The sequence below is a fragment of the Ammospiza nelsoni genome, chromosome 10, assembly GCF_027579445.1.
Source record: "Ammospiza nelsoni isolate bAmmNel1 chromosome 10, bAmmNel1.pri, whole genome shotgun sequence".
In the NCBI taxonomy this organism is placed as follows: domain Eukaryota; kingdom Metazoa; phylum Chordata; class Aves; order Passeriformes; family Passerellidae; genus Ammospiza; species Ammospiza nelsoni.
Genome location: NC_080642.1, coordinates 24,761,991 through 24,783,896, shown reverse-complemented (window position 1 = coordinate 24,783,896; position 21,906 = coordinate 24,761,991). Strand labels below are relative to the sequence as shown.

The 21,906-nt window shown below is 46.1% G+C and overlaps 1 protein-coding gene across 7 annotated transcripts in view; it reads right to left on the bottom strand.

Annotated features, from left to right (window-relative positions):
* The window catches only part of ARHGEF4 (Rho guanine nucleotide exchange factor 4), a 231,277-nt gene that overhangs the window by 32,088 nt on the left and 177,283 nt on the right, over positions 1-21,906 (bottom strand). For 6 of the 7 annotated variants that reach the window (XM_059479348.1, XM_059479347.1, XM_059479345.1 and 3 more), the window contains one exon: positions 19,697-19,836. In XM_059479348.1, coding sequence (XP_059335331.1) covers positions 19,697-19,836 — 140 coding nt within the window. Of the gene's footprint in view, positions 1-1,435; positions 1,889-19,696; positions 19,837-21,906 lie in introns of those variants that run through there. The other variant, XM_059479352.1, reaches the window with a different exon arrangement.

Genomic DNA, 21,906 nt, shown 5'->3' with positions numbered 1-21,906 from the left:
AATGGCTAGATAATAGAATTTATAGCCTAGTTTGAGGTTTTTAATAATTCAAAACTGTTCATCTGCAAAAGAGATTCCCAGAGAATTGCAGGGGGCTGGGGCCTGCTGCTGCCCCACACCCAGAACTGCAAGAGAGAGTTCTCTCTCAGGGAAAAGATGTTCTGCACCTCAGGTGTGACAGAAAGGAGCTCCACAGGCACAAATTCCATACTAAAGTGACGTGGTTTTGTACGACACTAATGTATTACACAAGCACATAAATAACTGATACAGAGTACATCACTCATGATGACAGAGACAACACCACCATCCAGCCTTTCTCAACACCAGATCAGACTCCAGGAGCCATAAATATTCAGGTCTGAAAGAACTGCAGTAGCTTCAACCATCAGTGCCAGCAAACACACTGCCCTTGTGAAAGCTGTACTTAAATTGCAGATTACCTAACACACAAAATGAAGGATCCTGCTGAATTTTAAGGGCTTGCATCTTTTGCAGTCTTCTGCACAAAAGCAAGCAGTGTCATTAAGAACAGTGCACCGTGCCTTCCTCTCCGGTCTGTCTTCCTCCAGGGATGGGTCTCCTCCAGTGCCATCAAGCCAAGGGCTGCTCCATTGGGTGCCAATGCCAGCGTGGATGTGCTGTGCTGGGCAGGGAGCTGGGAACATCACAGAGGTGGGCAGGCCTGCATGGGGCAGGCTGCCTCGCTGCCCTTGCCTCCTAGCCTCCCACAGGAGCTCTCCTGGCGCTGCTGCCCCGCTGGGCACGGCTGCCCTGGCCCGGGGTGAACCAGTGGCCTGCAGTCAGTGTCCTGTGCCGTGGCTGTGCCAGCCATTTTGATACATACAGCTGATAAGCACTGAGGTATCATCAAGGAAATGGGATTAAAGCCAACAAAACCCTTCTTCCACACTGCTGCAGCGATTATTCAGCCTGAATTGCTGATGGACTCTATTAATCAATCTCTTTGGCTAATTGGGCATTACTCATGGCACAGCACAGCGCAGTGCTCACAGTGGCAGAGCAGCGGAGGCGTTACAGGCTTCAGCTTCTCCAGCAGGTGTTTACATGGAGCTGGTCCTTGTGCAGGGGCTCCTTACAGGATGGCTGTCCCTCTGCAAACAAAGCAGCACCACTTCGGGCTCCTCCAGGGCTCACAAGTGCTACGTGCAGGCACGGAATCCTCATGGCTAGGAATCAAGGCTGATTAGTGCCACGGAGAGGTTATGATTAAGCAAGTTGGTTCTGTTATGTCTCTCCCTTTCTCTTGTTTACCTGGGATCCAAAGCGCAAGGCACAAGTGATGACAGGAGGAGAGTGAGGGGAGCAGGGTGGGGAAGGAGCTGATGATTAAAAACACGGGAGGAATACTCTGGGACACACAATCACCGTAACAGCAGACAAGCAGACCAGAGGCAGACAACGACAAGCTGACCTGCTGATTTGTTGCCCAGTCCTGGAAAACCCCATGCACCACAGTCCTCCTTCAGTGAAATGCCAAAAGAAACATCAGCACCACGTTGACGATGATGAGGAAGAGCAGGATGACAAAGACCACAACCCGCTGGGTCTCCGGGTTCATGTTGCAGCGGAGGAAAGTGTGAAGCGCACTCCATTTGTGCTTGCTTCTGTCGGGGACCTTTGCCATGGCTTCAGCAAAAAAAAAACAAATACAAATAAAAAGGAATAAAACAGCCTAAGTGCCTGCCAGGGCAGGATGGGGCAGAGGGCTGTGAACAAAAGCTGTTTGCAGCTGGCAGCAGCAGAAGTCCAAAGGGCTCGGCACAGCCGCAGCACGTGTGCCGAACGCCCCCTCAGCTCAGGGCCGGTTCGTCAGCAGATCCCCGGCGTTCGGCGGCCCCTGTGCCCACGGAGCCGTCGCCATCTCCGGCAGCAGGAGGACAGCGGGTTCCTTGTGGCGGAGCTCCGCAATCCGGCGGCGGTGTCGGCTTCCCAGAGAGCGGCGCCGCGATTCGCTGCGCTCCGTCTCCAGGATACACCGGGCCCTGGCAACGCGGGCCGAGCCGCCTCTGAGGAGCCTCTTAAGGAGGGTCAGCGCGGGATTAGCGACGCTTCTCTAAATCCTCCCGCCGCCCTCAGAGCGGGCCGGCACGGGCCGAGTGCGGCCAGAAGGGAATACCCGGCCAGAAGGGATTGCCCGGCTCGGTGGGGCCGGCCCTGCTCGGGTGAGGGCACGGGCGCCTTCCCGCGCACCTGAGCCAGCAACAGGTGCGGGTGTGGGGAGGGGGATGGCAGATCCAGCGCTGCCTCTGCCCTGTAGGCCAGCAGATCCAGCCCTTTCTCTGCCCTGTAGGCCAGCAGATCCAGCCCTGCCTCTGCCCGGGAGCCCAGCAGATCCAGCCCTTTCTCTGCCCTGTAGCCCAGGAGATCCAGCCCTGCCTCTGCCCTTGAGCCCAGTAGATCCAGCCCTGCCTCTGCCCGGGGGTTCAGCAGATCCAGCCCTGCCTCTGCCCTGTAGCCCAGCAGATCCAGCCCTGCCCCTGCCCTGTAGCTCAGCAGATCCAGTCCTGCAGCCCAGCAGACCCAGCCCTGCCTCTGCCCTGCAGCCCCGCAGTACCAGGTTATGCTGGGCTCTGCCTTTCGCTTCCCGGCAGCATCCTGGAGCCAGGAAGTCGAAAGGACTTGGCTCCCTCTGCCAGTGTCTCAGTGGGCCTGAGTCACTGCAAATCTCCACATCTCTGCAATCAAAACCTCTATTCAGCTCTGCAAAGCCCTAAATGTGCTTTTATGAACTCAGCTTTTGCTGCTGGACTGCAAAGTTCACCGAGCATCAAGCTGCCCTGCCTCAGGTGCACTCATGGATGATCCAGCTAATATTTCCCACCCTTGTTGGGCCAGGAACAGGGAACAGGAAAAGGGAAAAGGCACTCACTCCTCCTTGGCAGGATCAGGGATAGATCACGGAGAGCACCCAGCACAGGCCCAGGACTGCACCTTGGGAATAATGCTGCCACTCAAAGAGAGTAAGAAGGGAGCACATCCCAGCCTCAAAGGCCTGCACACACACAAAGCCCTGCTGCAGTCCCAGAAGCTGCTCAGTGACCAAGGCTTCAGGGAATGAGCTATTCAAGAGCTCCCCAGTCTAATATTAGATAAAATAGAAAACAAAAGACATGCCTTCATTTTTCATCAAAATCAAGTCCACTGCAGCCCTTTTGTTTCCTCTAGCCAGCAATGCAGAGCCCACCTCTTACTCCACAGCAATCGCTTCCCAGGAGAGGAGGAGGACTCAGAATTCAGATCCTTCATTGACAGGAGGCAGCTTCACATCTTCCAGTTCTCACTTATACCACACATTCTCCCTGAAACTGAGGGACACAAATCCAGCAATCCTGATACCAAAATGGGCTCAATCCAGACCTTGGATTTAGGGCTGGGTGAGACTGGAGCTGATGGAGGATGCAGTTATCCAGGAGAATGACTCTGCACTTTACACACACATTTCCAACATGGCCACACACATTCCTAGGAGCGGGAACAGAGCACAAGGTCCCCCCCTAAACAACTGCTGAACACCTCTGGTGGCCTCCATCTCTGGGAAGGGCCATGTGGGAGCAGCCACACAACCTGCGTACAAATGGAACACTCTCAGCTTCTCTCACAACTGAGAAACAAACTAACAAAAAACTGGGTTTTTTTCAGGTGTCAGCACATCAATGCCCGTGGTGTTTCTTGGGGATCTGTACAGCTCCTGGAAAACAGCAGGTAAGATATTTAAATGGGGAAAGGTTTAAGAGTTATGGCTAGTGGTACTTTCCTTTAATTTTGGAGGTTTTTTCGCCTAATTGCACCAAACTCATCAGGGGCTATACAGAAAGGGCAGTCAAAACTTCCAATGTCTCCTTGTGCTTCTGCAATGTTTAAGATAGCAGTCTTTCTTAGTCATAATAAAATCAAATCAAGAATTATTTCAGTTTCTTGCTTCTGACCACAAAGATCCTGCAAATCTCCTCATTTTAGCCTAAATGTAGAACAAAGAGAATGATGTGTAGGATGAGGTCTTGTGCTCTTAATGCAGCTTCAAGACCTGTAGGAAAACTCCACAAACAGATCCTGCTGGGATCCACAGGCTGCCCAAGTTCATTGTGCTTGAGGTTTTTGGCCTGCAGTGACTGATAACCAGCTTTAGAGCTGAAAAGCTTTAAAAAACTCTTTCTCCCTGCCATGTGCACCACAGCAGAACACTACAAAGCTTGCAGACTTCAATTTCCTGAAAGTTCTTCAAGTCCACAGTTGATTCGCATCATTGCATGGTTCAACTCCTGGGCATTCTGCAAATCTTGTCTGGCTTTCGAGGCTTTTTATGCCTGACTGAGTTTGGACATAAGCCACCAAGCAGGATTTGGGTGGGATGTAGATCTTCAGGAGAAGCTAATTATGGTGAATGGAGAGCATGATCACACCCACTTCTCTGAAACCTGCACAGCAACTACTATCTTCTGTAAGCACTGAAAAGTGCAGTTACACTGAGAAGAAATGGATAAACTCCAGTGATCCAACAAGGCTGGCAGAGCTACACTGTTGATATTGCAGGGTATGGGGGTAGTTTCTAAAATCCATGATAGAATTCTCCTCTAGTCTCCTGGAATCTTTGCCACTTATGAACATGCTAAAACATTTGGAGGTGAAAGCACAGAAAGTTTGAAGATATGTGAAAGGGGAAAGCAGTTCACTTCCTGAACAGTGCTCTGAGGCCCCGTGGAAAGAGAAATCATGGCAGAAAGAAATTGCAGGGGGGATAAAAGGTACAAAATCATAGTGGAAGGTACATTTTCATCCAACTCTGTGGTACCTAAGAAACACCCCAAGCCCCAGCTATGTTCCTTTGCTCTTCTGATGTGCAGACCCAAGTGCCCCCTGCACTGCATTGCCTGGGCACAAATAACACATTTGCCTCATGTACATCTTGGAGCATGGCACAGTTAATGTCAAGTGCTGTTCACCCTTCTGACCCCTCAGTGAAGAGAAACTGGACAAGGACAGAAGCTGCAGAGTGACTCTAGCTGTGACCTGGCTTTTGTTTCCACCCCACACAGTGAACCCTCTCCCAAGCTCTGGGGCAGAGACTCTGCATGGGGGAGTCTCTCCCATGGTAACCCCACGGGTTTGCACTGGGGAGAGGTCTCCAGCTACTGCTGCACTCTGCTAAACATCATGTGGCATTTTTCCATCATGGAAATAAAGCCTCATTCTTATTCCTCACTGATCAGACATGCTTCTCTGGTAGGTGGCACCAGCAAGGATGAAATAGCTTCAAGTTTTACCTCGTGGCTTGTAATACAGCAGGGCTCACTTTGTATAACTATCACTGAGGGAGCATATTTCAAATAATTGTTGCACAATCTCCACTGGAATCTAATTTGCAATTGTAATAATTTCCTTTGACTTGTTCTTCTAAGAGCCATCCTCAGCCAGGACTGCACCTTGGGAATAATGCTGCCACTCAAAGAGAGTAAGGAGGGAGCACATCCCAGCCTCAAAGGCCTGCACACACACAAAGCCCTGCTGCAGTCCCAGGAGCTGCTCAGTGACCAAGGCTTCAGGGAATGAGCTATTCAAGAAACCCTCAGTCTAATATTAGATAAAATAGAAAACAAAAGACATGCCTTCATTTTTCATCAAAATGATGCTAAATATTGCCCAGTCCTTACTCATCACCATGCAGCACACAAGGCCTAAGCTTTTCAAGACTGCTTTAGGTGTGATTTTTAGGAGTCTAGGAGTACACAGACAAACCCAGTGTCTATCAGTGAAAAGGGTGTTTCAATATTGTAACACTGTGGCATTCACATTCTCTGAAAAATCCCTTCACCCAGGGTTTTCTCCTGGGAAGCTGAGAAGCCTCAGAGAAAAGGAAAACAATTCTGATCTCATTTGCTTCTCCTGTGTTGTGCTCATGTGGAATGTGTTTGGGGATTGTTCACCCACAGGTGATTGTTCCATTGGATTCTGCTGGGAGTTGTTTTCACTCTTTGGCCAATCAGGGCCAAGCTGTGTCAGGGCTCTGGAAAGAGTTTTCATTATTATCTTTTTAGCATTCAGTAAGTGTCCTTTCTGTATTCTTTAGTATAGTATAGCATTCTTTAATATAATATCATATAATACAGTAATAAATTAGCTTTCTGAGAACATGAAGTCAGATCCATCATTCCTGTCTTCATCAGGGCATCCCAGAAAATACAATATAACAGCTGTACTGGGAACTGCAAGGCACACACACAAATGTTAAGAAATAAGAACTGCAGTAAGCAGCCCAGGTGTACCAGTAGAACAGATAAAATGACTGAGCAGACAAGCAGTGAAGCTGGATCCATCATGCTGGGAGAGCAAAGAGCTCCTGTCCCACAGCAAGGCCACCAAGAGCAGTGCTGTGGGGCACCAGCCCCACTTCCAGCAGCTTTCCCCTCTCTCCTGCTGAGCAGATTTAGAAAGAAAGCTCCAAGTACAACACTGCACACCATGCTGGAGCACATCTCCAGGACTTCCTATTCTTGGCTTGTCACAAATAGGAATGTGTTTGCTACAAGTACAAGAACAACACAATTCAACTCCTCTTAAAGGCAAGGATACATTAGCATTTTAGGCACTAATAAACCACGCTCTGAATATCCACAGACAGAAAAGAGTTCTTACTGGGTCATTTATCAACACTCTGCCTCCAACAAGGTGAAAAGGATATTATCTAAATATTAACAAAGACACAAGTGCTAGAAGTGAGCCTGGATTGGGCCCAGCTGACACACAGACAGCTCCTGCCCCTGCTCAGGGCAGAGCTCATGGACACACCAGGCAGGCAGCTCCAGGGTCTGCTGGCTCTGTGGGTGCAAACCACAGCAAATGTGAACTCCTTTACAAGTTTCCCTAAGGGATTCCTAAAGAGGACACCTGAGGCAGCTCTCCTCTCTCTTGTTGCACCACTGAGGGCTCAGACACAAATGTGAATTCCCCTGTCCCTTTGGGTGCCATCACTGGCTGTTGGAAGGCTGGGCATTCAACTGCAGAGGAAGAGAACACATTCAGCACATCCAGAAACATTTAATGCTGCAACAGCCACATTCACCTGGGCCACAGGACTGGATCTTTTTCCCCCTTCCACTTCTCTTTGACATAAATCACCTAATTATTACTGTTCTTTCCATTACAGAGAACTGATAAAGAACTTCTTAGGGAAGAAGCTTCTGTTGATTTTTATTTTTTGAAATGGGTGATAAAAATACTTCTGTCTATAACACTGGTGTGATGAACCATTTCAAATGCATCTTTTAAAAAAGAATCCAGGCTGAGTGGATGTTCAGTGGATGACAGCTCAGCAGCTGAAAAGGCTGACAGTGAAATTGTGAGAGGGGCAAGCATTTGTACCTGCAAATCATCCCAAGGAAACCAAGTTTCCTTAACTCCCACAATTACACTTTTCCCAACATCCAAACTAAGCAGCTCTCAACCCTGCTATGCACTGAGTTAGCTCTCAGTAACACTGCAGATAACACCCCCCAAAAGGACAGCATTCCTTTTGAGCCAGGGCCAGACAACATCAGAATAAGTAGAGCTTTTTCAGCTGCATATGAACATGTACTTCTAAAATGGAAAACAGTCTGTCAGAGTTTGCTTTGAATTTTTACAGTGTGTAACACTGTGTTACTAGAGCACAGTTACTCCCACTGCATCTTTCTCTAGCTCTGCATGGTTTAAGCCCACTCAGCTTTTACAGCCAGTTCTTCCCTGGGCAGATTCCTCAGGCAGTGCTGCCAAAACTTTACAAGCTGTTCTTGTGCTGGAGTACCACGACTCACGAGATAACTCTGAATGGAAAGAAAATGGGCCTGACCATTTCCTTATGGAGTGCATAAATTAAAGCATGACCCCACTGGGAGACTGCAAGAAAAGCAGCCATTCAGACTGGCCACCCTGACTACAAGTAATTAAAAATAAAAATAAAAAAAAAAAAGAAAAGAAAAAGAGACAATCTGCTTAGCGACCAGTCTTTTCCTTTCAGACATTACTAAATCTAGAAAATCTTCCAAATTCTCCTAAAGCAAGTTTTATTTTCAAGAGTAGCAACAGCAACTGTTCACATGTTTGAAGCATCTGGGAATTACCAGCATGACCTGGAGCTCCAGTGCCAAGGGAAGGTGTTGGTGCTGGCACAACACATCCCACACCTCACCCTGGCAGCTGAGGAGGTGTGCTGGGCTGGAGCTGGGCATGCTTTGGGGGTTTGGGATGGCAGGAGAGAGATACAGACAGCAATGGCCTGGGAAACAAAACCAAGCATGTCAGGATAGATGTGGCAAAGCAAGGAACAAGCAGAGAGAAGCAAACACAGGCTGGCACAGGCCATGCAGTGGCCTAGGAAGGGGAATATTTTCAGTACAAATTGGACACAGAACAGAGGATATTGTAATAATGATGCTCTGAAATGGCTGAATGGGGTTTGTAGTAAGGCAGGTGGAAAGAAAGGAAATGCTGCATCTTGGAGACCAGCAAGATTAAGAGCCTGAATGCAAAGGGGTCAGAATAGAAAATGAGCACACCACTCTTGTTACAGGGCAGAGGAACAGACATGCTGGCAATGACATCCTTAGGGACTGAGAGAGGTGTTTGGGCTCCTGAAGTTACTTGAATGCTTTTTGGTTTTGTGGTATATTGTTTTTGAGCTGAAAATTTGACAGCCATGGATAATATAAAATAACAAAGAATGGTGATTTGGGCACTATGTGGACTGGAAGAGAGAAATAAGGGAAAAACAGTCAGAGAAATACCCCTAGAAAAGTCAAGGAAAGTAGAGAGGAAAGAGGCACAGGCAGAGCTGAGGGAGCTGAAGCAGGTGAGGCCAGAGGAAGCTGCAGGAAGCCAGTGAAACAAATAAAGTGGATGAGGAGGGGATGAATCACAGGACAAGGTGAGTGACAAGGTGAGCATGGGAACATGGACTAGAGGAAAATGCCCATGTACAAAGCTGGAAAAACATTAACAGATAATTCCTGTAAGAGTTTCTACAAGAGGTGGCTGGAGAGGGGAGGGGAACAAGGCCAAGCTTTATTTTTCTGGTTGTTTCTAGACCATTAGTCCCCCTTCTTTCTGGCTGTACAGAGGTTTACAAGAAAGCAATGTAGTTTTGGGCTGTCTCTATATTCTGTTGAGCCCACACATTATAAAATTACAAGTACAGTGCTCCTTTACCTGCCACCTTTAAAATAATGCATTTAGTTGCAGAGCAGTGTTCTGACCCTTCTCTTACTGGTCAGCATCCTCACCTCTCACAGAATACACCAGTCTTGAGGTGGCAGAAATTAGGGAAACTGCTTTCAAGTGACAGGTCTCTAAAGTTCTTCCAGCCTGGTCTGTAGTAATGTTAATTTAGGAGTCCTTCATTGCCTTCTGATGTAAGTAAAGGAGCCACAGGAGGGCTGGAGAGAAGAATCAGCTCCATAGATGAGAACAGGTTCCATGAGAATGAGAAAAGCCACAAGAGGATAAAAGACATACATAAGCTGTGTATAAGAATCAGGCTAGGCATTCCTATGTCCTACATGACAAAAAAGCAGGGCAGAAATTTTAATTGATCAAGCATCCTTCTGAGGTGACATCTCCCCTGGTACCTCTGTTTTAGCCAGAGGGCTGACAAATGCAGCAGAACAATGCATCCTGAAGATCAAACCTTGATGGGCAGTTCTCCAAAAACTGCCCCAAAAATGAGTAAGGATCTAAGACACAGCTCAGAAGCAAACCTGGTGAGTGGTTGTTAATAGGTGAGTATGGGTTATCAAGCCCCAGCAGCAAATGAACAAGGTCCCCCTCTGCTTTACCAGCAAAGCATGTTTAGGGACAGAGGAATGTGGAAAAAGCAGGGCATTCAGCCTGTATTGGATAGCTCCCACACCCTGCCTCCATTCCATAAAACCTGTTGCCACAGAGACTTGCCAGGCAGTGGAACAGCCAGAAACAGGATCTCCTCTAGAGGTCCCAGATAACATCAGCCAGAAGGAGAACTGCAAAAACAACCCCCACAGCACCTTTCTAGGTCACTGTTCCCTGTAACCCAAAACTTGAAGGGAGAAGCTGAGCTCGATGTCCCCTGAGGGCTGGGGACAGCCTGAGCAGTGGCACAGGGGGTGTGGGACAGCCCCAGAGCTGGGGACAAGGGCTGGGGACAAAGGCTGCTCTGTTCCCTGCCCTGGAGCCCTCCCTGGGGCACTGCAGGAACATCAGGAACATTTCCTCCCTTTGCTGCAGGGGCAGGCTCAGTGACCTGGCTGTCCCAGGGCACCCAGGAGGGCTGGCCCCAGCGCCCCAGAGGGAGAGGAGCCTTCCCCAAGCCTCAGGAGGAGCAGGGATGGCACTTGAGCAGTTGGTTATTGGTTATTGGTTATTGTTGTTGATCTTTCTGCTTTCACCAGAGTGGGAAAATAAAACTGCAAGGGATATGTCAGTGCCTTCACTCTGTTAAACCATGGCCAGAGTTATTGCTAACTCAGCCCCCAGCTTACCAAGTGTAGGACAGGGGGCCTTGGTCCCCTACTTGATGGGGGAGATCTCTTGAGGGATTATCAGTGCTCTTTGAAGGGTCAAAAGAGTCAGGAGGAATTTTATTTTTCTACCACTGGGAACAATTTTCTTTGGAGAATGAGGAAAATTCTTTGCAGAGAAAAGCTGCTCCAAATCAGGGTTTGGGAAAGAGAACAAATCCAAGAAATGTTCTGATATCAAAACCATGCTGAGAGGAACCTGAGATAAGTATGGCATAAAATGAAAGATATTCACTTCCCTGTCTCCATGCAAACACTTAAGCCTGGAATAACCTCTGCAATAAACTCCACACTACCCAGCATTCCTACTCTCTCACATTCCTTCTTTATCCCCTGCTCTCAGGAAATCTTTGTACTCCAACATCCACTTGGTTATTGCGCTATTATCCATCCCAGGTGTTTCTTGAACTGCTAAACTGGGTTATGGACATCTCTAAAGCTATTTTTTAAAATAAAGACATTGGCAGAGCAAATTGTTACACCAAGATTCTACAAAACAGACTTGTCTTTGCACACTGTCAGGCTCCCATTTCAAGCAGTGGTAACAGCAGCTTATTACACTTCTGAACGAAAATCTTTGTGGGGCTGCAAATATCACAGTGCTTCTAATGCCCTTCCTCCCATAAAACAGCACTGGAGAGTTAGGTACCAAGCCAAGATCCCTGAAAGCCAAACAAGGAGCTCCTGAGGACAGGGCAAATTCCTTCTTTGTATCAGAGAGAGAGCAGGTTGGAAAGGTTTCCACTTCACACATGGATGGTGAAATCACTCCCCTTCACCTGCACGTTTCCTTGGCCTCATGGCACAGACCCTGAGCTGCAGGTGAGAGCCTCAGCAGGCAGAACCATGGGGACCTCGAGGGGTTAGAGCCTGCCTTGGCCCATGGGAGGATTGAGGAGCTCAGTGGCACTGAGGGAAATGGCCCTCAGGAGCTGAAAGTGGTAGGCAGGAAGCCAAGGCCTCCTGCAACACAGCTCTTATCCCTTCAGGACACAGGGCCACAGGTTAAAGGAGCCCTTTTAATGGGATGCCAAAGCATTTATCTTCAGGGTAAAGAGACCTCTTGTAAACACAACATGTTGTCTTTGAGTGGTGGGGAGAATCAGAGAGAGCTCTGGGAACCCATGGACACACTGGATAAAATACAGACAGTCTTTGAGGAGATTTGGCACAAGTTACTTCAGGAGTTAAAACATTCTTGGATCATTTTTTCTCCAAAGAGAATACTATTTGTGGAGCCAAGCCCCTCTTCCCACCCGAGTAACTGGGAACACATTCAATGCAGACAAAACCCAGACATTTTATGGAGTCCCCTAATACTCACAAGAGATCATTAACAAGTGTTAACAGAAGTTGTTAGTCTTTGCAATCTCATAGCTGGCAGGGCTGATGTGAGAGCTCCAAAGCCACCGCACTGTCTCCAGTTATCTCCTCTGAGTGATGTATTCAGCTCTGTTTTACAGCTGGGGATGAAAGTTTGGGCAGCCCCTCCCGCTCTTCAAACACGTGTGTGTGCATGTGGGGCACACCCGTGCCAACAAAGTGGTGAAAGCCAGGGCTGCCTCTCCTGATCTGCTGCTCCAGCTCAGCTCCTGGAGGGAGTCAGATTCCCTGAGACTGAGCCCATAACCCACTCACAGAATTCAAAGAATGACCAGGTTGGGAGAGACCTTCAGGATCATGGAGTCCAACCCAGCCCCAACAGCTCAACTCAGCCCTGGCACCCAGTGCCACATCCAGGCTTTGTTAAACACACCCAGGGATGGGGACTGCACCACCTCCCTGGGCAGAACATTCCAGAACTTTATCACTCTTTCCATGAAAAACTTTCCCACTATCCAACCTGTATTTCCCTTGGCACAGCTTGAGGCTGTGTGCTCTGGCTGTGTCAGTGCTGCTGGAGAAAGAGGTACATTCCCTACTGCACCTGTGTCACTGCCATGTTTTCTGAAAAATCCCCTTGCCAGGATTTCTTCTCCTGAGAAGCCTCAGAGAAAAATGAAAACTATAATTATCTTATTTGCTTCCACTGTGTTTTGCTGCTTTGGAATGTGGTTGGAGATTGTTTATCCAACAGGTGGTTGTTTGATTGGTTTCATGTGAATTGTTTTAACTTAATGATCAATCACAGCTAAGCTGTGTCATACTCTGGAAGGAGTCTCAAGATTCATTATTAATTTTTAGCCTTCTGTCTGTATCCTTTCTGTATTCTTTAGTATAGTTTTAGTATAGCATACTTTAATATAATGTAATATCATAAAATAATAAATTAGCCTTCTGAGAACATGGAGTCAGATTCACTCTATCCTCCCCACGACGAGGGACCCCAAAAATACCACACACCTGCAGCACTGTCACACCACAAAGTTTTGGTTTGGGGGTTAGAACTCTAACAGCCCTTCATTACTCTTACTCAAAAACCAAACTAAGCCTGGAGGTTTTTTATTTGTTCCTAATGTGCATCAGATTAATTGGGGTGTTCAGAGAAAGCACGGTCCAGCAAAAAAGCCAAATATTTTCTAGAAATGCTTCCATGTGGATTGAACTCCTGTGGAGTCTCTGCACCAGCCCCGTGGTAGGGGAGCTACCTGCCCTCACCTCCCACGGCTGAGAACAAGCATTTGGATGGATAAGGGCTCACTGCATGACTGCAGGTGTGAAAGCACATCCCATTTCTCCCACCTTCCCAAAAACCCCAACATTCACTCTCAAGACAGCCTTTCCTCAGTGCTGAGTGAGCTACACAGGCTTCCATCACATTCTCTGCATCTTCAGCCTCTGAGGGAGGATCCCTTGCTCAGGGAATGCCCAAGCCCCAGTGCTGAGGAGGACTGAGAAAATGGCTCAGAGCAGCCCCAGCTGCCCATGGTAGAAGGCAAAAATATGGCTCTGGAAACCCCTGGGAGCACTTAGCTACTGATCCTGGTGTTTGATGAGACATAATTGCACAGAGCATTTGAATATACTGATTTCCTTTAAATCCATTGCAAAAAGCCCTCTGAAACAACCTTCAGAGTCTTCAGACCAGAAAACTCTAAAAACTAAATCCACCAGGCACTAAAAGAAGTTATAATTCTGACTCCATACTCTGAACACTCACATTTAAGCCCTACACAAAGTTACACAAGCACTTGGGACCAAAAACCAGGATGCAGTAAAGATTTATATCCTCAGGGGAACGTTATTTCTTGTCCTTGACAGCACTGAGCTTTATACTGTATCCTGCAAATAAATCATATCTGCTGCTTCTGGAGCACAGCTGTCAACCTTGGCTGCAGGAATACATGGGACACAAAAGCAGGAACTGGGTCCTCCAAAAGGGAAAAAACCCCAAAAACAACTCAGTGGGTGCTGGCAGGTGTTTGTTAACCAGCTTCTGTTTGCTTTAGCAATATATTCATATTAAGATACAAAAGTGATAATAAATCTCTTCTCCTAGATTACACAAGAATGTTATATATTGCTTCCATATGATCAATCATTCTGTTTTCAGTCTGGAAATCCATGGTGACCACAGATTTTGCAATCTATTCTACACTCTTTTAAAGAAAAGGAACGGCAATATTTTGTGGCACTATTTTAAAAGGTTTTTGTCTTACGAAATTTGCCTTCATATAGTACACAAGAGATTTCTATTAATTAGAATGAAGATAAACACAGTGAAAAAGGCTATGAAGGATATTATTCATGTTTAACAAAATAAAAATCAGTTGTTCTGATTTCATCTGCATTAACATTTTATGAGTTTAGGGGTTTGATTTGGTTTTGCTGTTTTGGTTTTTTCCTTTAAAAAGCCCCAACAGTTCATAAGCCTGTCTTGTTTAAAATTGGCTGGTCTGAGAGAAGCACAGCACAGATCAAAGAGCCCAGCACCAGAGCAATGTTTGAGACACTCAGTAAGATGGAGAGTACTGCCACAGTGCCTGCTGCCCTGGGTGCATGGCAGCTGCTTTGTTTGTGCCACTTTGAACACATTTCTGGACTAATTACTTTGTTAAATCAGAGACATATATGATGGAACCAATTAGCTTAATGGCATCTTGTCAACAACCACGGGTTAGCTCAAACATCTGTAGGACACTGTGATATTGCCACTTTAAAGCACAGGGCAGCAGTGGCTACGTGTCTTAGATAAAATCCTGGCCTGCTGAAGCAATGAATTGTGCCTTTCCACATACCAAATTCCAAACTTATCAGGCACAGAGCCATAAGAGATAAGGAAAAAATTGGGAGTTTGCTGTTATTTTCTGAACACTCAGAGCTTTGCTTTCACAAGATGGGCACGGTGCTGTTCATGGAGGGCTGCAAGGGCCATGCTGAACTGCAGCTGCATTTCTTGCAGAGCAGGAGCTGCATGGGCCCTGTGGTGTTTTCAGGGTCCCCAGATGGAGGAGGAAAACGAGAATCTGACTCCATGTTCTTAGAAGGCTAATTTATTATTTTATTATATTATATTAAAGAATGCTATACTAAAACTATACTAAAGAATAGAGAAAGGTTACTTACAGAAGGCTAAAGGATAATAATGAAAGACTCATGCCTCTCTCTTCAGATTCTGTCACAGCCTGACCCTGATTGGTCATTAAGTCAAAATAATTCACATGTTGGATAAACAGTCTCCAAACCACATTCCAAAGCAGCAAAACACAGGAGAGGCAAATGAGATAATATTGCTTTCCTTTTTCTCTGAGGTCTCTCAGCTTCCCAGGAGAAGAGTCCAGAGCAAAGAGGATTTTTCAGAAAATATGATGGTGACAGGCCCTTCCCACAGCAGGACACAGCAAACCCTCAGGACCCCTCTGATGTTACCAAGCAAAGAGGTCCAAGCTTCCTCACCCAGGCCAATTACTTAGTGGGGAAAACGAGACAGCTGATCATCCATGGTCACTCCAGAGCCAGGTTTGTATGTGCCCAATCCCTCCTGCTCTCCACTTCACACTGCATCTAACACACTGAATGAAGCTTGGAGCTGGGTCTGTGCTGTACATAACATTTCTGGAGAACTGGAAGGATAGAATCACAATGCATTTGCAGTACAGATTTTTCTCTTGCTGCATTTTCAGCCAGTGATATTCTGGATGCAATAAAATATACAAGGACAGGGTCTTTAGCTGGAGCAAACACAAAGTAAACTCTACCAAGTATAATCTAAACACAAAAATCTCTTTTCCTGAGCATCACAAAAGCATTTGAAAGAATGTCAAACAGATGCCCCAAGAAAATTACTTCCCCTGCCTCTTTTCTCATCCCAAACCCTTATTATTACTTTTTGATTGATTTTTTTTGGCTCTTACACACTCTCATGCTGATCTTCTTAGGTGGGCTCTATACAACCTTCCCAGCTTTCTTTCATCCCTCTAGTGTTCTTGCCAAGAAATTATTCTAGTTTTATGAAAGGTTTCTTTTTTATTTCATAATCATTTTCTCTTGATCCAAAATGAACTAAAACTCAGTGGTTGGGTGTTTTGTTCTTTAATGCAACACTTGGTCTGCCAACAGCCTTGAAAATGTATTTCAGCCTTCTCTGTTTATTTGAAAGCTGTTTCTTCCAAGAAGGCTAAGAATAATGTGGTTACCATAGTTTCCTTATCCACAACCAATAAAATGCAGCTTGGAATACAATAAAACAAAGCTGAGACTACTCACAAAATGTGACTGAATGAGTGAACACTGAAATCTTCACCCTACATCACTCATCACTCCTAGCACTATGGAAAACACTCAGGGCTAATCAATAGCCACCCTTTGGTGCAGCAGGGAAGATGAGGATAAACTGTCCAACTACCAGCTATTTGAGATATTTCAATTCCAACACTTTGGATGTCTGCTGCTTTGGAATTCCCACCTCACAGATTGAGTGTTTCACTGCAGAGATTTTGTGCTTTGCTGTAATGTCTTGTTCTGGGAAGCTTTGCTGAGGCTCACTGGAACCAAGTGATGGATTAATTACTGCTAGGAACCGGTTGACAAAGTAAATAATGAACTGCTTGTTCTTACAGTTTTGTTGGCTCCCGAACAGGCAAGATTCTAGGGAACAAGCCAAAAATAATCTTTCCTCTTTCAAGTCAACTGGCCAACAAAACCCCACATACACTTCAGAGATTATACAAATTACACCTGCTTTGGACACAACCATTTGCTTTCCTCATTACAAGTGAGGGGATTTTACTCTAATAAAAGGAACTTTTAAGAAATGAAAGAAAAGCAATTGGTCTCAATAGTAATGAATAAAGAAACACCCACCACATGCACAATGGTGTGACCTGCTGGCAAATTTGGTTTTTTCCTGATTTAAAAAACTTCTAAAGGGAAGGGAAGGGAAGGGAAGGGAAGGGAAGGGAAGGGAAGGGAAGGGAAGGGAAGGGAAGGGAAGGGAAGGGAAGGGAAGGGAAGGGAAGGGAAGGGAAGGGAAGGGAAGGGAAGGGAAGGGAAGGGAAGGGAAGGGAAGGGAAGGGAAGGGAAGGGAAGGGAAGGGAAGGGAAGGGAAGGGAAGGGAAGGGAAGGGAAGGGAAGGGAAGGGAAGGGAAGGGACAGAGCATATCCTATTTGATGCAAGCACCTGAGTGGGAGAGAAGCAGAATCCTCCTCCCACAGAGTCAGTGCATGCTTTGGGTCTGACCCCTGTGGTGCCTGGGACTCTCATAAACACACCAGGTAAACATGGAAGAACACAACTCAAGATTTTCTGGTGTTCTGCTCATGTTTTCTTGCCAGTGACAACAGCCCAAGACCGCTGAGTTTAAATTAAAAAGCTCTGGCCATGGTTTGATAACCCCTGGATGTAAGCAATAGGGAAAGAAAATAAAGCAACTCCCTTCCTCAGCCCAGGCATCCAGGGCTGTAGGTGGGGATTCTGAGCAGAGGGGAGCAGGAGAACTGCTGGAAGAGCATTTGCTGCTGTTGTTTTTGAAGAAAAGCTGTTACCCTCACTGTGCAGCTTTCTGGAGCTTTGTCAGACCCCAGGAACACCATCAGTGGGTGTATCAAACACACACACTGGGAGCCACACAGTTTCAGTTAGAGAAGGTATTGCACAAGAAAATATAACACTTCTTTCATCCCTGCCTTCTCATCTTGGGAAGGTCACATGTAGGAATACACACAAGGAGAGGAAAGAGAGAAAAAGGTGTAGGAGTTCAAGAGATCACTCATGTGGTGAACATGCTCCACTCTCATGTTCACCTCACAGCAAAAGCATTCTGTATGTAGCAGGATGCCAGCTATAATGCACAAGATAAAAAATAGTACTTTTACAGGAAAAACATCTTAGATCTGTTAGTGTTAGCTCATGGCATTGCTTAGACCAAGTAGCATGTTTTTAAACTGCTGATGTCAACTTAATCAGGATCAGCACTATAAAAGAAAATAGCTAAAAGAAAGGTGTTGCAGTAAGGTAGAAAAATTATAAAAGAAGGGCCTCACAAAATCAGGCCTGCTCTGTTAAATGGATAGCTAGCCTGTCATTTCTTCTAAGCAAAGCTAGCACTTTACAAATTCCCATGTGAGAGCAATCCTGGTGTGAGCAGTTCCTTAACATAATCTATTCCTAGGTGAAAAACAACAGCACCTACAGAAACATTAAATCTATTCCATGAGAACAAGTGAAGAAAACATGTAAAGTATTTAAGAGTAGAGAGATTTGATGGACAAGTAAAATACCTTTTACTAACCAATAAAGTAATAAACAGGAAAGCTACTGACCAATTGGAGTCACACACAAGGTCTGTAACACTGTATAAAAAGGAGTGAATATGTGAATAAAGAATGGGCTTTCTCCACCATGAAGAAAATGGAGTCCTGTGTGATTTATTTCAATAGACAGGTCTTTCACATCCCCAGAGTGAATATCTGGGGGAGCAGGAAGAAACAGCAAAGACCAAACCTGTAGCAAACTTTGCACCCTCCTTATCTATTAAAAAGAAACAGGTAGACCAGGGATTTTTTTCAACATTTCCATTATGCCATCAGCACAACACACTCCAAATGTGAACTTGTTCATTAATGTTTTTAACAAGTTCATTAGTGTTTTTAAACTTCTCAATCAACAACACCCAAGAGGAGAGGCCCTGTGGCTCTGCATTGCCTTGGGGACAAGGCAGCAGCCCCTTTGTCACCAGGCTGTAAACAGTGCCCACAGTAAATGACATTTAAAGTCCCATCTGCTGTGCCATGACCAGCTTGGCTGTGGTTCCAGAACCAGCATCCTGGCTGTGGTTACCAGAACCAGACCCAGCAGCCTGGCTGTGGTTACACAACCAGAACCAGCAGCCTGGCCATGGTCCCAGGGCCACAAGCTTGGCTGTGGCTACCAGAACCAGACCCAGCAGCTTGGCTGTGATTACACAACCAGAACCAGACCCAGCAGCCTGGCTGTGGTTCCAGAACCAGAACCAGCAACTTGGCTGTGGTTCTAGAATCAGAACCAGCAGCCTGGCTGTGGTACCAGAACCAGACCCAGCAGCCTGGCTGTTATTAACAGAACCATAACCAGCAGCTTGGCTGTGGTTACCAGAATGAGACCCAGCAGCCTGGCTGTGATTACCAGAACCATAACCAGCAGCCTGGCTGTGATTACCAGAACTAGACCCAGCAGCCTGGCTGTGGTCCCAGAAGCAGAAGCAGACCCAGCAGATTGGCTGTGGTTCCAGAACCAGAACCAGGAGCCTGGCTGTGGTTCCAGACCCAGACCCATCAGCCTGGCCATGGTCCCAGAACCAGACCCATCAGCCTGGCAGTGGTTCTAGAAGCAGACTCAGCAGCTTAGCCATGGTTCCAGACCCATCAGCCTGCCCATGGTTCCAGTGTCAGATCCATCAGCCTGGCTATGGTTCCAGCACCATCATCCTGGCCACGGTCCCAGGGTCAGACCCATCATCCTGGCCATGGTTCCAGACCCATCAGCCTGCCCATGGTCCCAATCCCAGCTCCATCATCCTGGCCATGTTCCCAGTCCCAGCTCCATCACCCTGGCCATGTTCCCAGGCCAGCTCCATCACCCTGGCCATGTTCCCAGTCCCAGCTCCATCACCCTGGCCATGTTCCCAGACCCAGCTCCATCACCCTGGCCATGTTCCCAGGCCAGCTCCATCACCCTGGCCATGTTCCCAGGCCAGCAGCCCCTGCTCCAGGCCAGGAGCACAGCCACCCACCTCGTTGATGGCCAGCTGCTCGCCGCCGCCCCCGGGGTGGCCGTAGCGGTGGGTGGAGCTGCGGAAATCCTCGTACAGATCCTCCTCGCTGCCCACATCGTCAGTCAGGGCTGTCTTGTCCAGGCCTCCGTCAGTGATCACTGCAACAGCAAAATGCGCATGTTGGCATACAGCACAGCATTAAAAAAAAAAAATCAATAATAAAATATATTTCTCCATGTCACTCTATATATAAAACCTTTTTTTTTTTAATATAACACTTCTAAAATTTCATCTACATTTAATTCTATTTGTCTTCAATTACCACAAGAAATATTTTTCATTTACAAAAACAAAATGTAAGCTATTATTCCATCAAACATTAAAAATAACCTGTTACAGATATCTTTTATGAAAAATCCTTTCCTTAGGATTTTTCCTCCTGAGAAGCTGGGAGGCCTCAGGAACAAAATGTAAACAATGATTATCTGCTGCTGTGGAATGCAACAGGTGCATCTGGGATTGGTCTCATGTTGGATGTTTGTAATTAATGGCCAATCACAGTCAGCTGGCTCAGACAGAGAGCCGAGCCACAAACCTTTGTTATTCATTCTTTCCTATTCTATTCTTAGCCAGCCTTCTGAGGAAATCCTTTCTTCTATTCTTTTAGTATAGTTTTAATATAATATATATAATAAAATAATAAATCAAGCCTTTTGAAAGATGGAGTCAGATCCTTGTCTCTTCCCTCATCCTAAGAGCCCTGTGAACACTGTCACAATAACCAATATAATTTAAAAACTTACATTATTAACTCATAATATTAAAATAATTACCCATGTAAAACACGCAAAAATCATTTATCCATCAATATAAATCAAAATATAAAAATAACTTTAAACCTTAAAACTTAAAAAAAAAAAATTCAGTGCTGCCTCAGTAGCACTGAAACAGGATGGCAGCTCACTGGGGCAAGGGGCACCATAATGCAGCATAAAGGTGAAAAAGACAAGGAAACTAGAGGAAATTTGGGTCAGAATTCCACCCTCATGCGTGCCTGTTCTTCAGAGAATTTTTCTCCACCCATGTTTAACCCCCATAAATGATTGTGTCTTTTTCTAGACTGGAAAATATGATTTAAAAAAAATTCAACAACTGCTGTATGTTGCAAAGCAAAGACCAAGCAAGAATAGCAAAACAAGGTCTGAAAAAAGGCGCAGGCAATGACGGCACAAGTGTGATTTTATTAGGACTTGCTGGAAACTGGACCAGGTAACAAGAGCTCATGCCTGCCACTTCATGCCTTGAGGGTTATGATTTACCAAATCCTATCTGGCCAAAGGAACCCTCAACCTTTGGGAAAAACCTTCACCTTCATCTCTGCCCACACGCTTATTTGAGAATCATTTTTGATGCCTAAAAGGGTGTTTGCTCCAGAATGATCCATTATTACCACAGGAAGGCCATTCTGCTCAGCACAGCCCCCCAAAATGGAGGGCTCACAGTCTGCAGCTACAGCAAACACTGAACTCTCAAGCCTGAGAGAAATAAAAATGTGATATTTATACTCCTAGCACAGAAGAAAGTGTCACTGCATCTGTTTCATGGGCAGGATCTTTGTCCTAAAGTCTCCTTAAGGTATTAGCAAACACCCTGCAGTGCCATGTGTGACATTCATCCCATTCCTGCACTGGTTGCTGAACATGAACCTTCTGTTCTGAAACCTGTGGAAAATGACAGTGATTACAGAAACCACTTGCTGACATATTCCTCTGGATTAGCAACAGCCAGGGCAACAGTTTCCATGACAAAGCAGTGGGCTTGACAAAGATTCCTGTGCATGGAGCACCTACACAGGCATGGTGCAGAGAACAACAGAATATTCTAGAAACTGTGATTTCAGTAAATGGACTTGACATGGCTACAGGAGTAAATGAATGAAAACATGGACATTGCTATCAGCACACCTGGCAACAGTCTTGGCTGTGCCAGTTACATCATGTGAGCCTCCAAATTTTTGCAGAACAGGTGAAAAAATCTTTTGAGCTTGACCTTGTAGAGATTTAATAGGGAGAGACTCACAAAGCTGGTCTTGAGCCCTCCTTTCCCTTCATAATGCAAGTGCATCTTATGCACATAATTGTGCCATTGGGTCAAAAAAAGCACCCCATGATTTATTAGCTTATTAATTACCTGAAATCAAAGCTGCACCACATTAGCACTGAATAAAA